Source organism: Sturnus vulgaris, chromosome 9, assembly GCF_052056855.1.
Source record: "Sturnus vulgaris isolate bStuVul1 chromosome 9, bStuVul1.hap1, whole genome shotgun sequence".
In the NCBI taxonomy this organism is placed as follows: Eukaryota; Metazoa; Chordata; class Aves; order Passeriformes; family Sturnidae; genus Sturnus; species Sturnus vulgaris.
The window spans coordinates 13,690,183-13,704,593 of record NC_142251.1 but is presented as its reverse complement, the minus strand read 5'-3'; the positions used below and the strand labels follow the sequence as shown (position 1 = coordinate 13,704,593).

Here is a 14,411-nt window from a genome sequence, read left to right as displayed (position 1 = left end):
ATAAAAAATGAGAAAAAAAAAAGAAATTCTTACCTTGGGCAGGATCAGGTGGGCCAAACTCCAAGGAGTATCGCAGAATGAAGTTGTTATTCCATACATACAGCTGGTTGTCTCTGGGGTTGTAATCCACTGCAGCAATGTACTGGTACTGGTTGGGAAAAGGAATGTCCACATGCTCGCCTCTGCTCAGCCTGGTGTTGTAGATGTAATCGATGGCGTTCCTGCCAGTCTCACTCTCATTGTCCTGATACACCGAGCGCACCACGTACAGGACACCACATATCATGAAAGCATTGGATGCTGCCCGCTTGTCGTAGGTGGTTTCCCAGGTGGCTTCGAAGCGCAGAGTGTAGGGGTTCAGCTGGCTAATTACTATCATCCCGTTGTTTTGTTCCGTAGCATAAATTACCCACAAGCCATTTTCATCAACTGCCAAGTCAATATCAGTCTTTCCTCCCCATCGGTATGGAGAGGTGTCATGGTAATTAGCATAATTGATTATGGCCTCCCCACTCTTAATTCTAGTCCTCAAGTCAAATTTTACTATGTTCCGAGTCCTTTCCTTGTTAAAAAAGACAGCGCCATCATACACTACAAATCCAGTGCCATCCACTCGGTTTGGGAGCTTGTATGTGGTCTGCTGGCGTCCGTTCTGGAAGTCCTCTAGAGAAGCATATTCTATCAAAGTATCCGTGCGGTACGGAGTCCATGGCATGAAGTATATTTTATCTGCAGCCTGGAGAGGATCTTTGCACCAAGCACCTGCTTTTTGTTCAGCTTCATATAAATACGGTGAGTCCACAATTGCTTTCAACGTCCCCGGGCAAACAAAAACTAACAGTCACAGAGAGAAGTAAAACAAGAATTACGTCAAATTAAGACCGTCTCATAATAAACAATTAAAAAAAAAAAAAAGAAAAAAACAAAAAGGTAGGTAAATCATAATGACTGTGTCAGGAAGAAAAAAAAAATCAATTTAATTGGCACTAGATTATACCTTATGTTATAATTAATGCAATTATCACCCTTTATCATCCACTTTTCTTAAAGTTACCATGATCTTGCTGTACCAGTATGGAAAGTGGACGGGAACTGTTTTCACTAGTACAGACCAAGGCTCAATGGCATACACAGACAGCTGAAAATGTAGAGCTACTCTTGCATTTTCGTTTCAGACTTTTAGTGAGTACACATTAACGCTCCAGAGCTTTTAACTGGTGTGCAGCAGTGTGCTAGGTCATTTCAGTCCAAAAAAAATCGCATCAACTTGTTTAGAACTTTAAGAAGTGGTGAGGCTGAAAAAGGAGGTGCCTCGATTAAAAATAAAGGAACAAAACAAATCATCAGGTATATAGAGAAAGCAATTAGGAGCAGAGAAAACAAAACACAACCAAAGCAATGAATGAAACAGACCAGGAAACCCTGTAACCATGGCATGCTATGGAGAGGGTTCTGGAAGCCAGGCAAGATGACACTTGATTAACAAGAATTTACCCAAGGGTGAGAGAAAGGGAAAGAAAGACAAAGAGAAAGGGAGAGAAAAAAGCAAGGGAGTCTTCCCTCCAGCCCAAGTACTTCAGACACTATACCCCGCCACCTACTTTAAGCAGCCAAGTCACTTTATTGCAAACAGTCGACTTCTTTATGAGGTGTACTTATGAGATCCTGCTGATTATCATAATATAAGAGTGTTGTGGGGAGGGGAAGGGAAGAGGTTAACATCCATAAGGCACATAACAAGGAGCTGGGGTTTGGACTGTATACGTTATTTACCTTTTTGCTCCACTTCTATTTTAAGCATCGGAAGAAAAATAAAAAAGTGCAAGGAAAAAAGAAAGAAGATTAACATAAATTGACTATTAGTCTAAAAGATTAAATTAGTAACAGACGCTATATATAGGGAGAATAAGAACTGCACTATATTGGATAAAGAGAAACAGACAACAGGATAACCTAGCAGGAGAGAGATTCTACGGTTACACAAATGAACATGGATCAATCATTTTAGTAGATTAAGGAGGGAATACAGATATGTTGGCATGTAGTTTCACTTAGTGAACCTGAATAAATAATGAATTACTTTACTAATACATGCTATATACACTCTTCTTCTTCTAAAAGCATAATGCTAATCAAGTTGGTTTTTAAGCAACATATTAATTTATCATATATGTGCAAGTGCACATATACATACTATATTAATTGATAATTAGAAATGCAAAATTCAGTATATTAACTCTATAGGTTTGCAAATGTGATTATTAAACCTCCCCATCTTTGCACCAGACATTTCCCTGCTTTTCTTTCTTGTAAAGAAAGCAGCTTGCACCCTTAGGCTCTCCTTAGGCTTTATTTTATTTGTTTTCCTGAATGTTAATCTTGAGAACTTTTGCCACTTCTTAGTCTATAACTGCAAAATCGGACTAGAAGGAATAAGCAAGAACATCTAGAAAAAAGAAGCAAAAGCACAGTAAGCAAGGGAAAAGAGAAGAAAAAAATAACAATTAGCTCATTCAGATATTCTCCAGCATCATCGATTAAGCCCGAAACAGCAAGCTGGTATGCAAGGACAGCCATATTGTGTTTAAAACAAACATCCACCCTGCCACCATACATGGAAGACATAAACCAAACCCAATTAACGAAGTTATATTACCATAGCAATTTTTCCCTCAGGAAGTTTTAAGGAAGTTGCAGAAAGATATATAGCTGAAGCCCAGCTAGTAAATAGCTTCCCAATAATTATTTGCAATAAAACCTATTTCATATACTCTGTGGCCTTTGAAGTATGCTCCCTTGGTTTCATAAAATGACCTGGAAAATGACAGATGTACCAATCTGTGTAACAGTAGCTGCTGATACCAGGGAAGCGTATCAAAACTATTTGCACAGCTATTACATTTTCAGTGTTACAGTATTATCCTGAAGAATGCCTTTGTATGTTCCATATAAAGTTTTGGATTTTCAGTTTCATTTAATAAAATTACATATCATTATTTTGAGAATGATACTGGCTGATCTGATCTTGTGTTTCTTCAGGAAACAATTCCACAACTTTACAGGGGAACCGGAGGGGGTCAATATTTTCAAAATGAGCAGTAGTTTTCCTAGCCTTTGTACTGTTATACATCTTTAGGTAAAATACTCATTTTTCTGTAATTTGTAATTCTGGATTTATCCGAGTAAACAGAAGATGTATTCTGAGGTGAATTCTTGGGTTTCACCATTAGTATTAATGACTTTCAGACGATTCTGTTTGTGAACTTCTATGCATGTGCTTATTTCTCACCAAAGAGCAATATTGATACTGTACCTGCTTAGAATTAGCAATAGGAGTCGGGGAAAAAGATAGGGATAACTAAAATCATTACTGGCATGTCTGCTCTGCATGCACTAGTGTACAGCTGTACATTTTTCAGGGACAGATGGGCTTATTGAAATAAACAAATGCTGCAAAGTCCAATCAATACATACAGAGAGAGAATAAAACACTTTAAAATGTTTTCTATTGGATTCCTAAGTCCAAAATAGGCTTAAAATAAAAATGCACAGATACACAAAATGGCACTTTTGATGTTCTTCTTTATAAAAGGGCTGACTTCTGTTAGTCAAAGTGCCAACAAACATCATGCAGCATAAGTGAGAGAAATGTCAAGTATAGTACTCTCAATCTCTTTGTAATTTAATCAATAACACTCTTATTATTTCAGGACAAAGCAATGTCTATCAAATTTGTCTGGAATTTTTGTTGGAGATCCGACTGAGTATCTGAAAAGTTGTTTTGCTGTTTTGTTTTTTGTTTTTCGTTTGCACTTTGAGATGCAAAAAAAAGAAGCATTTATTAAGTACTTTCAAACTTAATTAAACTTGCAAAATGAAGTACTTTCAAATAAGCAAAGCAGCCACATATTTCTGGAGGCCAGCAAGACACAGAGGAGCTCATAAACTGCATTTTGTACAAGGGTGACAGCAACTCCAGTGCGTAAGAACTCTCACCTTTCACCACAAAACCTATTATGATTGCTTTTTGTCATCTCTCATGGATGGAAAGCTACCACAGTGAGTACTGAAAATTTTGCAGTCTTACAGTAACTGAAGATGAAATTAATGAAATAAATGAATTTTGGTTAGAAGTGCTGTGGTCACTAAACTCCTCCCTTCCTAGGCCCACAATAGCTTATCCTACCTTCCCAAGAAGTCTCTTACACTGAGACAGCTGCCGTTTGCAAATCTATTCTGTACATTTAGATAAAGAGCTCTGGAACAAGTAAGGAAATAAAATTTAGACTCGATAACTGGAGTTTGCCAGGCATCAAAAAAAGAGTCTTGGAAAAATAACAGGATAGGCTTTGTGGGACAGGGAGAAAAGAGAGTTAACAATCAAAATGGCTACTGAAGCACAATGTGATTTGAAATCAATCTTCAAAACTCATTTTAGTAACAGGCAATCTTTTAGATGACTGCTGGTAATGGCAGGTGATGCCTCTTACAGTTCTGGAATTGGGTAGTGTCATCACTGTACATGCTGCAGTTGACAAACTCCAAAACTTATAGACTTTGAAAAACAGGAAAGTATCCAGAATCCTGAATTATGATAGACACAGAATTACAGAGTTCAAAGGGTAGGCCAATGCAACTGACAGTAAACAAAAATAAACACTTTAAAATTAAAGTCACTACAAGTTAGAGTACAGGGTAGGCCGCGCTGTGTCACTATACTTCTGAAACTGGAAAAGAAAAGATTCCTGGAGATTGCAATACCCAATCAGTAGAACATATCCACACTTCTCTTCCTAAAACAGCATAAGAAATTATGTTTGAACATTATTTGCATTACATTTTTTCCTCTATGAGCTAGCCTACTGGAACTGGAAAAGTAACTTCTTGTCACTTGACTGACCTCAGATTTTGGAATCAGATGCACTGCTCACTTTCTGAGAATTTGGGAATGAAAACAGTGCTAAAGCAGAAGTAGTCTTTGTGGAACAAAACTTTGGTTAGATTGGGGTAAGACATTACTCCTCAAAAGTGGCACAAGAAGAACAGTTACAACAAGCCACCAATACTACACACAGGAGGAATGGCACTAGGGATCACTGTTAGCAGTAGGCTTCCAAACCTACAAATGGTACAGGGAAAAAAGTCAGCAAGCAACCATTTCACAATGACACAGCAGAAATGAAGAAAAAACAGATGATCTGTGCTTGGCCTTTAACAACATTGAAGGTTCAGTGTAGTGAAGCAGTACAGAGTAGTATTTCAGTTTCAGAATTCTAAATTTTCAGGAAACAGTATGGACAGTTTTGACATAGCTTTGCTTATGCCAGAACTCATTTCCTTCCTTTTTCGATATATACTGTCACCACAGTGTTTTTGCATCTCAGACTTGGCCTGTTTCCTGTACCAACAGAAAATACGACTTTGGTTAAGGATTACTGCAGATCAAGAAATTCACACCTAATAATAACTCAAGGGAATGATCAGTGCACTGCTCAAATTCCATTGCAAGCACAGCTATTTCTCTGTTGAGCTATGGGACGAGAGAGAAGTCACTGCAAAGAATGACCTTACAAGAAAGCAAAACCAGTTAAAAGTGTCGAATCTGCAGAACTTTCATGAACATGCATACATGTCAATAAAAAAAAAACATTAATTATTGCAAGGAAATAAGAAGTATGTCTAAAGCTACTGAACTTTGTCATTATAAAGAATATTGTAGAAAACTGCTGAAGCAGCCATAACTTCACATTTTTTTATCTCATCATGATTTCACTATTTACTCTGTTTTCAGTGAAAAACTCTGTTTTGGTAGCTGATTCAAGGCTTATATTTTGTCTTTAAATTAAAAGCAAACATTTCTTTCTCACTCTTTTCCCCTTTGCTTTTAAAGAACACAGTGTGAGTACCTTATTAATCAATTATTCACTCTGACTCTGCGTTCATTTATAACGAAGCACAAAATCCTTTTACAATGTCCCCCAACTGGGTCACTTGCCTCTGAATATCAGTGCTGGGTTTTGCTGTGCACCCAAAGTCACCACAGCAGCAGGTAGCCTTTCAAATAGATCATGATTAAAATTGAAGTCAATTCCTGCTTTGCAAGTCTGTGAGCCAAGCCAATTTGTCAGCAACTGGTTGCGGGCAAAAGTACAAATTTCTATCTGGCCTATTGAATAGCTAATTTGAGTTTGTTTTCTGGAAAAACAGTAGCCTTAAAAGCCAAACACTTAAGAACACAGACAGACACTTGGCCAGCATCACACCATGGCTTCCTTCCACACTTTGTGAAGCTAATTGGAGGCCCTAGTCTGCAAGTGCTTTGCATGCATAATGGGTCCATGGGCCATAAACATATGCTTCTTTTCCATGTAACAGCACTCTAGTTTCAATTGTGAGGGCCAGAGGAAGTGAGCAAGAATAAAAAGATTATACTTACTGTAAGGAACACATTCATACTGAACTTCTAGATATTTGTATGTTCCAGGACAAGGATCAGGAAACACATCTGACCCAGTAACTACTATACACTGTGTTCGGTTGTTGCACCTGTAATGGGAAAAGAAAGCAAGTTAATTAACTTAAAATTACATTTAGCTCATACTAAAGGACTACATTCAGTGCTAACTCTCTTCACACTTGGGCAGTTCAATCCATAAGACAACAAAGTTCATTAATACTAATTAGCCAAAGTCCAAAAGAAGGCTACAGGACAATATTTTAGTTCAGACTTTATACTTTTGAATTTGGAGATCAATGCTATCTTAACTGTCCCCACTGTTAGAGATAGCTATATCAAGTACCAGGTTTATGCTGATTTGATACTGTTCAATAAAATGAAAACAAAATGCAAAGACAATATGATTGAAAAAATGTGCAATTTTGAATACTGTACAATAACAACACTGAGTGATACCTTCCATCTTTACAGACATACATCCTGCTGAATGGTTTTACATCTCAGAGAGATTTTTCTTGTGATTCAAGGAAATTATTTTGGTTGGAAGACCTATTGTAGACAATGAACATTAGCATTTCCATTTTAATTATTTTAGGAGCAGTTGGTGGACTCTAAGCTTCCTCTGTTAGGCTGCAGGAAGCAGTAAAGATTGACCATTTGATGAAATAAAAAAACAGTTAAAAAGAAGAACTGCAAGAAAATTAATTCAGACGTATTTTTGAGGAGACTGAAACATTAAAATTATTCGCTTAACAATGAAAGAAAATGCATTTTGATACAAATAAGAACTTTATTACAATGCCTCTAATTGTGAGGATCTACTGACCTTAATGTTTTTGAAGGGTAGTAATAATAATAATAATAAATTATTTTAGACTACTATTATTTTTTCCAGAACAAAACTAAAAAACCCAAAAAATCAAATAGCTTGGAAGTTAAAAGTGAACAATCATCTAACCTTGAAGAGATGGCCAAAATGTAATATGGGAAAACAGTCACAAGGAAGAGGAAGGAAAAAAAGAGAAGGTCAGGGAGTATGGTGACTAAAAGGGAAAGAACTTGGCTGATCTTCTTAGGGGTTAGCTTTGTTTGTCAGCAAACTGAATAACAGAAGTCTGAACTTAAGTAATAGACTAGCCTTTGACTCCAGCTGTACATCAACTTCTCTATTGCTCTACTTCTTCCCATAATCCCTGAACACCACATTACCCAAGCTAAAATAATCTGCTTGTATCAGTGGCTTTCCACAGCTGCACAGCGCCAACAGGTATTAGAATATTCATGCTACCTCATAAAAGGTAGAGCAAACACATTCACAGAACTCTAATATACATGACTTCCTTTTTTATATAGTAATCAAACTAGCACAGAGCCACTCAGGACATGCTGTGCCTCTCTGCTGAGCAAACTCAGAAACAAAAGCTCTCTGATTCCATCAGTTAACCCTTCTCTTATTTTTCCTCTTAGTTGCTTATTTCTACCCCCATAAGCCTCATAATTGAAGAACTAATTGGAAATAGTCAGGGATTTCTGTATATACACAACCATGGATACAGATGGATGGTGAAGAATTCACCTGCCACCTTTTCCAGAGAGCAAAGCCAGGTCCCCTGAATAGCTATTGCACAAATAATGCTGCCCCACTCCCATCCCAAGGGCACAGTCAGTCACTGCAGGAGCTCATACAGGATGCTAGAGAGTCTGGAACGACTCTGACACATCCAGTGCCTTCAGAGCCAGGCTGAAGTGGTGAAATGTGCACCCAGCTTGCTGAGACAACCACTGTACTCATTCATTCACACATTCACACAGCCCCTCCCAGGGAGGACAAAGTGCTGCTTTGGTGTGTGTGCTGTAGATGGAGGCTGTAGAAGCAGGAGAAAGCAATGTGGCCCTAAATCTCACAGGCCTCTCTGAAATATCCCCAATACAGGGTTTTTTTCATGCCACACCTCAAGTACACTAACCAGCATGAAAAAATCTAGGACGTAATATTTTGTAACAAATTTCTTTAAATTTGTGTTTCTTTAGCAAAAACCTTATGCTGAAGCCAAAGTAATTCCTACAAGACTTCTCCTAGTGCATCATTCAGTATGATGGTTTCCACAGCTTTGAGCTGTATGAAAATTTTATTTTATACTCAAATGAGCAGCAATTAAGACAGAATTATTTATTTGTTACAAAATAAAACGAGTAGTGTTGGGAGAAATTGCTTGAGAATGAAGTTAACCAAGGTCATATTTGGCAGTGAGGAAGAGATAGACTAATTTCCCTGTGAAAAGTTGTTTTCTTCAGTTTCATTTTCTGCCAGTAAAAGATTCATAATGCCAGGAAACTGAGAAGAACTTCATGCTAGGTTTTATCAAAAGGATGTGTAATTATAATTCAGAAGAAAATGCAGGTTTTTTCTTTGTACGGTAAGTGTCAGAGTCAAACTTCAGGCATTGAGTGGTGTTTACAGGAAATTGATGACACTCTAAAAACTCTTGGCCAAACCCAAGACCCCAGTTACAAAACAATGAGTTATGCCCACTGCTGCAGTATACAACAGTGCTACCAGACCCACCAGCACTTCCCCAAGAAGTGGAATTACTTGAATAACTACATGAATAATGTATTTGTGCTTTAAGTTGAAGGTTTGCACATTCAAATCACTAATTTTGCTCACTGTTGGCTGTATTTTATAAAATCTGAGTAGCTTACATACACTTCTAAGATTTCAAATTAAATACACTTGGTTAGGATATTCAGTTTAAAAAGCTGACATTCAGGTAGCTTTCTTTACATATTTAGAAGTCATATTTCCATTAGAGTGAGAATTTTAAGAAAAACCAACAGCAACTAGAGCAGCTGTCAATCCTAATTCATGGGTTACAGAGAAGAAATGAAGAATAAGTGAATTTTGTAGAGATAATTCTGAGACAAGTAATTCACAATACTGTGATTTGTTCTCTGGATAAATTAAAGCCTTCTGTCTGCTGCCCTGTTTTTCTCTGTAAAACCAGGGATACTTCTCTGTTAGCTATTGGCCTATACTTCTGCTAATGTCTGAAAAAAGTGTTAACAAGTGGCAAGGGTTTCAGTTGAGCTTCTTAAAGACAAGAAGCCCAAATGCTCTGGCATATTGTATAAAAGAGACTCCACTCTCCACAAAATAGCACTAAACAGCAGATTATCCTACATGGCTACAAATTATCAAGCTAAATCATCACTGCCCTAGCAGAAATTCGTAATTTTAAGAAACCTTTACACTTAGAAACACTGTGCTTGAAAGAAGAAGATGCTGCATTGTTAAAACCTTAAATCTGGTGACCCATTCCTTTTTGTAATGAGCAAACACCAGTTGTGTCACAGGATTCTCCAAAACAAGACTACTGTAGAAATAAAGTGCCTTGGAATTTGCAAAATTGGCTTAGACACCAATTTTGCAAATTTAAGAAGACAATAACAAATGCTTTGGTGTTTCAGTGTTTGTAATCTAATGTTTAAGTTCTCTCTTGGTTTTAAATGCCATTAAGCAATCTACATAACTGCATGCTTCCCCAGCATATGTTAAAATACAGACATTTTCAGGGGGTTATGTACAGTCTTAGAATTCCTATGATTGCATACTGAGAAATCTCTTCACACTCAAGAATTCACAATGTTCACAAAGATTTATGACGAAATGACTTTGTCATTTTCAACAAAATACAGCAGATCAGCCAAGAAGTCTTTTTAAACTCAGCAACAGTTAATTTAGGAAAGGTAATGAATTAATTAAATTTTAAATGCTAGGTAGGAAAGGACTAACTGTAGTAATGAAAGAATGATAATTCAAGTTCTTGTGTGAGCAGCGACAACAGTTTTGCAAGGGGAGATGCAGGAATTACCACTATTGTCATGAATGCAAGGAGCAATTGTGTACTCTGACACTCGTTTCTTCTGTATTTTAGTATGAATGAAGAAAGGTTACATCTTCATAATGCACATGCATCACTTAGAGTAATCTAAAAATCAAATGGAGTGTTTAATTAACAGTTACAGTAGAATGTCTGAACTCCTTTCACCTCAGGAAGAAGACTGTGCAAATGAGGAATGGCCCTTCACATTTCAGATGAATACAGAAAGAAAAAGGAAAGTAAAGCAGCTCCAGCAGGGCTGTTATTATCTTCTGCTCATGATGTAGCCCTGTCCCTGCTGCATCCATCCTCTCTGCTCAGCTATAAGGACAGCTGTATTTTCCATGATAATTTGTTTGCATTTCAACTCTAATCTTGACTTGTACAATTCCCAACAAATTACTTTTGCTTTTTTTTTTATTATTATTATTATTACCTTATGCTTATTATTGCACTTTTTCATGTGCAATGTATGAAGATGAGATTCCATGTGCAATCTATTGTGAGAGGTGTTTTAATCAATAATCTTGTTCTGCTGATTAAGCAGGGGCTTCTGTTTTGGCAAGATAACATTAGTTTCTCCTGTCATGCTCCCAAAGCTACTGGGAATCTTCAGCAGATCATTAGATATGCTACAATAAAGCTTTGGTACATTCTCTTTTCTTTCTTAAATTGCTTCTTCACTGTCCTATCATTCCTCGTCACTGCTAGCACTGCTTTATTATTACAGCTCCCCTGAAACTTGCACTAGAGCTATGTCTGCAGGCCATAGGATGCCATTTTCAATTGAAGCTTCTGCTTGAAAATATAAATTAAGAAAATTTCATTATCTCCTGCCAAGGGCCATTATTCACCATTGTTCTAAGGAAGATTAAAAACGCACAATCTATGGACTTGAACAAATACTCCAGCATTAAAATGAAAAACACAGTGTATCATGACTGGACCAGAAAGTGAAGCACTGGGATCTGAGAAACAGATTCTGGAAAGACATTAGCAGTACATGGATCAACCCAACTGACTGAGGGAAGAGCTGACTGTGAGCAAGTCACATCTGACACAGAAAGATACAAATAGATCCTTCACAAGTGGCTCCTGCAGTTGCAAAAATAATGTATGTATGAAATAACGTATGTATGAAATAATGCTCACATTGCAATTTATCCTTCAAATACTTTTGTTTTGAATACACAATTTTGACAAAGATAGTAACATAAAAGAAACACCATGCTACTTTGAAAATTATATGGATTAATGTATAGCCAGAAAAAAATTATCAAAATAATTTTGGGTATTCCTAATGCTGTATTTGTGTGAATGCAGTGTTTCCTTAAATAAAGTGAAATGCAAACACAGGAAACAGTCACATGTAATTCACTATTAAAAAAAAAGATACAATATAAACTCACATTTAGTAAGTAAAATTAATTTTTACTAACATTGTTGATACATTAAAAAATTATCTTGTTATATTTTGAACTTTCAAGTCAGTTCTGATGCTATTTCTCTTTCAGCATATTGATTAAATACTTTAAAGCCAGCATGATGGCATGTTCCTGCATATCGCCTGCAGCAACCTGCTTAAACACCACTTGAGGCACGTAAACTCCGAGTTGTAGCACCACATACTCCATATGGTCTTCTTGTTCCTTATTCACCCTGGGTGAGCTGCAGTCTGAGTGAAAAGATGTGGGAATATGGGATGGATGCACTTCATGTGATGACTTACACTGAAAAATTCCTGAACCTCGTTACCCAGAGTAAGTAGCTGTCTTTACAGCTGTATTCCTAATGGTCTACAATTGCCACGTGAGATGTGGTTTTGCATTTTTATGCATATTCACTAAACCTCTGCTGCTTTCATTAAATGCAAAGTCACATATGTATGAAGATGTCAGGTATTACTTAAATCCTATGTTTTATTACAAAACTCACATGTAAAATAGAGAACAGAGAATTTATTTTAGGCGTGTTTTTATACGTAAGTATGCATAAAGATGTGCCACAGTAGATAAATTTCAAGGAATATATTTAAATTCTGAGTTTCAAATTCACCTCACAAGCCATACATTATTATGTACTGAGACCTAATGAGTTAGCAATTTGAGCCTAACCAAAGCCTGGAAAAAAAGACCTGCTGAGAAAATCTAGCCTTCCTGTAAAGCCTGGATTTGAAGGAGGATTGTCCAGCCCTTCCCCTGCAGGATGAATGAGGGCACACATCCCACAGAGCCACACGCCCCTAAGGACAGATATGTAATCCTGGGAATGGCCTTTTAAAACCCAGGAAGACACACTGAAAACGTTGCTTATTCACTTGTAAGACATTCTAAAAATTATTTTTAAGTTAGAAGCCCCAAAATTATTATAGGGGAAGGAGCATACAAAAAGGAAATAGCACCTATTTTACTGAGCTCAAAGAGAAAATGGATTTAGTGAGCTGTACTTGATAGTTTTCATTATCTAAAAGAAAAAAGGAGATACATGAGCAGGTATGATAGCAGAATTTGGCCATAAGAGCTGTGTCTAGATATTGGTGACTCACCTATGACTGCTAAAGCAGTGAGGCAACCTACAGCTTGGTTTGAAAATTCATGAACCAGCCCCGGGATTTTCTATGCACTTGGCAATGTGACCATTACAGTAATAAATCTGGGGGATTTGGATGAAAAATATTTGGGGGGAAAAAAAAAAAGAGAGAGTATTTTTCCTTCTCTTTTCTTTTAAAATATAATATTGATGATTTGTTGAATCTTCCTAATTACCAAGTAAACACATATAAGGAAGCTAAATAGTGTATAATTAATATTGTAAGAGAAGATGCACCATAACCTTGTTTCCATTTGCCCAATAAAAAATTGCAATAATATTTAATTGTGCTTTCTTTATACGGTGTAATCTTGTGGGAGTCTAAGGGTACGCATTAAGCATAAAACCTCCAAATAGACAATAAAACACAGCATAAAATATGCAACTCCCACAGGCCTTTTCTTAGAATTATCCAGCCTGATTCATTATCAATGAATGTGTATCAGATTTGTATGGCAAAGTAATTTAACTGTATTTCTTGCTTTCAACCTCTTCTTACAACTTTAATACATTTAGTTATGACCCATTTGCCTTTTAGAATTCATGTCTCTAAGTTCAAAGCAGTCACTCTTAAAATGAGGAATCTTCTCACTTACTCGCATCTAAGCTATCAGAAATAGTTTTTCCTGTTACAGTTCATCCTTGTTCTAATACTTTTCTTATTGGTGTAAATGCTATTATTATGGGGTTATCATTGACCTGAAACTGGAGCATCAGATAAAACACGGAGAGCAAAAAAATTAAAAAGGAAAAAGAAAAAGTGGATTCCAGAGTAATACATAACTCCTGCTTTCTCTTGGTATTTTAGATGCTTTTATAATCCCACTTTTCTATCTCTACTGCTTTCTACCACATATACCAAAGGCCAACTAGACCAATCAGTTTGTGAGGCGATGGCTGTAAATCAAGGACAGTAAAACTAAGTATCAAAGATGCAATGAGGTGTGCAAAGTAAATGGAACAATCTCCTGGTGAGGTCTGCATAGCTGCAAACCCAAACCCCTAACAGTATGAAGAAGAAAACTGCTCTTTAGAGAAAATGTTTCTAATGCAACCCCACCTGACGAATGAGAAATGGAAATACAGTAATTTTCATAATAATAATAATTGTCATATTATTTACGTGCATGCATATTTGCAAGCAAGCTGCAGCACAGGATTACAGGCAGTGTACCTCTTAGAACACCAACTAAGCCAAGCAGATACACACTGCTGAAAAGTAATAAGTTCAAAAGATCCAATTAAATGTTTCACCATTTAGACAAAATAAATAGCCTGCAGCTATGCTTACTTACTAATGAAAACTTTAGTAGTGCAGCATCGCGGTATCTGAGCAATTTGCACAGATTATTCACACCGAATGAGCACGAGTGCAGCACCATGCCTCGTCTGTTGAGCAGGTTCCAGGGGAGAAACGTGGGGCTTTAAATAAACCCAGAGCTTTACGAAGGGGCATTTATTTCAGAGGCACAGTGCTACAGCAG

General features: G+C 36.9%; 1 protein-coding gene across 26 annotated transcripts in view; it reads right to left on the bottom strand.

The window, feature by feature from the left end:
• Nucleotides 1-14,411, bottom strand: part of ADGRL2 (adhesion G protein-coupled receptor L2) — a 384,989-nt gene that overhangs the window by 44,062 nt on the left and 326,516 nt on the right. For 20 of the 26 annotated variants that reach the window (XM_088169882.1, XM_088169883.1, XM_088169885.1 and 17 more), the window contains 3 exons: nt 6,437-6,546; nt 1,774-1,788; nt 34-834 (listed from right to left, as the gene is read on the bottom strand). In XM_088169882.1, coding sequence (XP_088026008.1) covers nt 34-834; nt 1,774-1,788; nt 6,437-6,546 — 926 coding nt within the window. The remainder of the gene's footprint in view (nt 1-33; nt 835-1,773; nt 1,789-6,436; nt 6,547-14,411) is intronic. The other 6 variants (XM_088169887.1, XM_088169867.1, XM_014872191.2 and 3 more) reach the window with 1 other exon arrangement.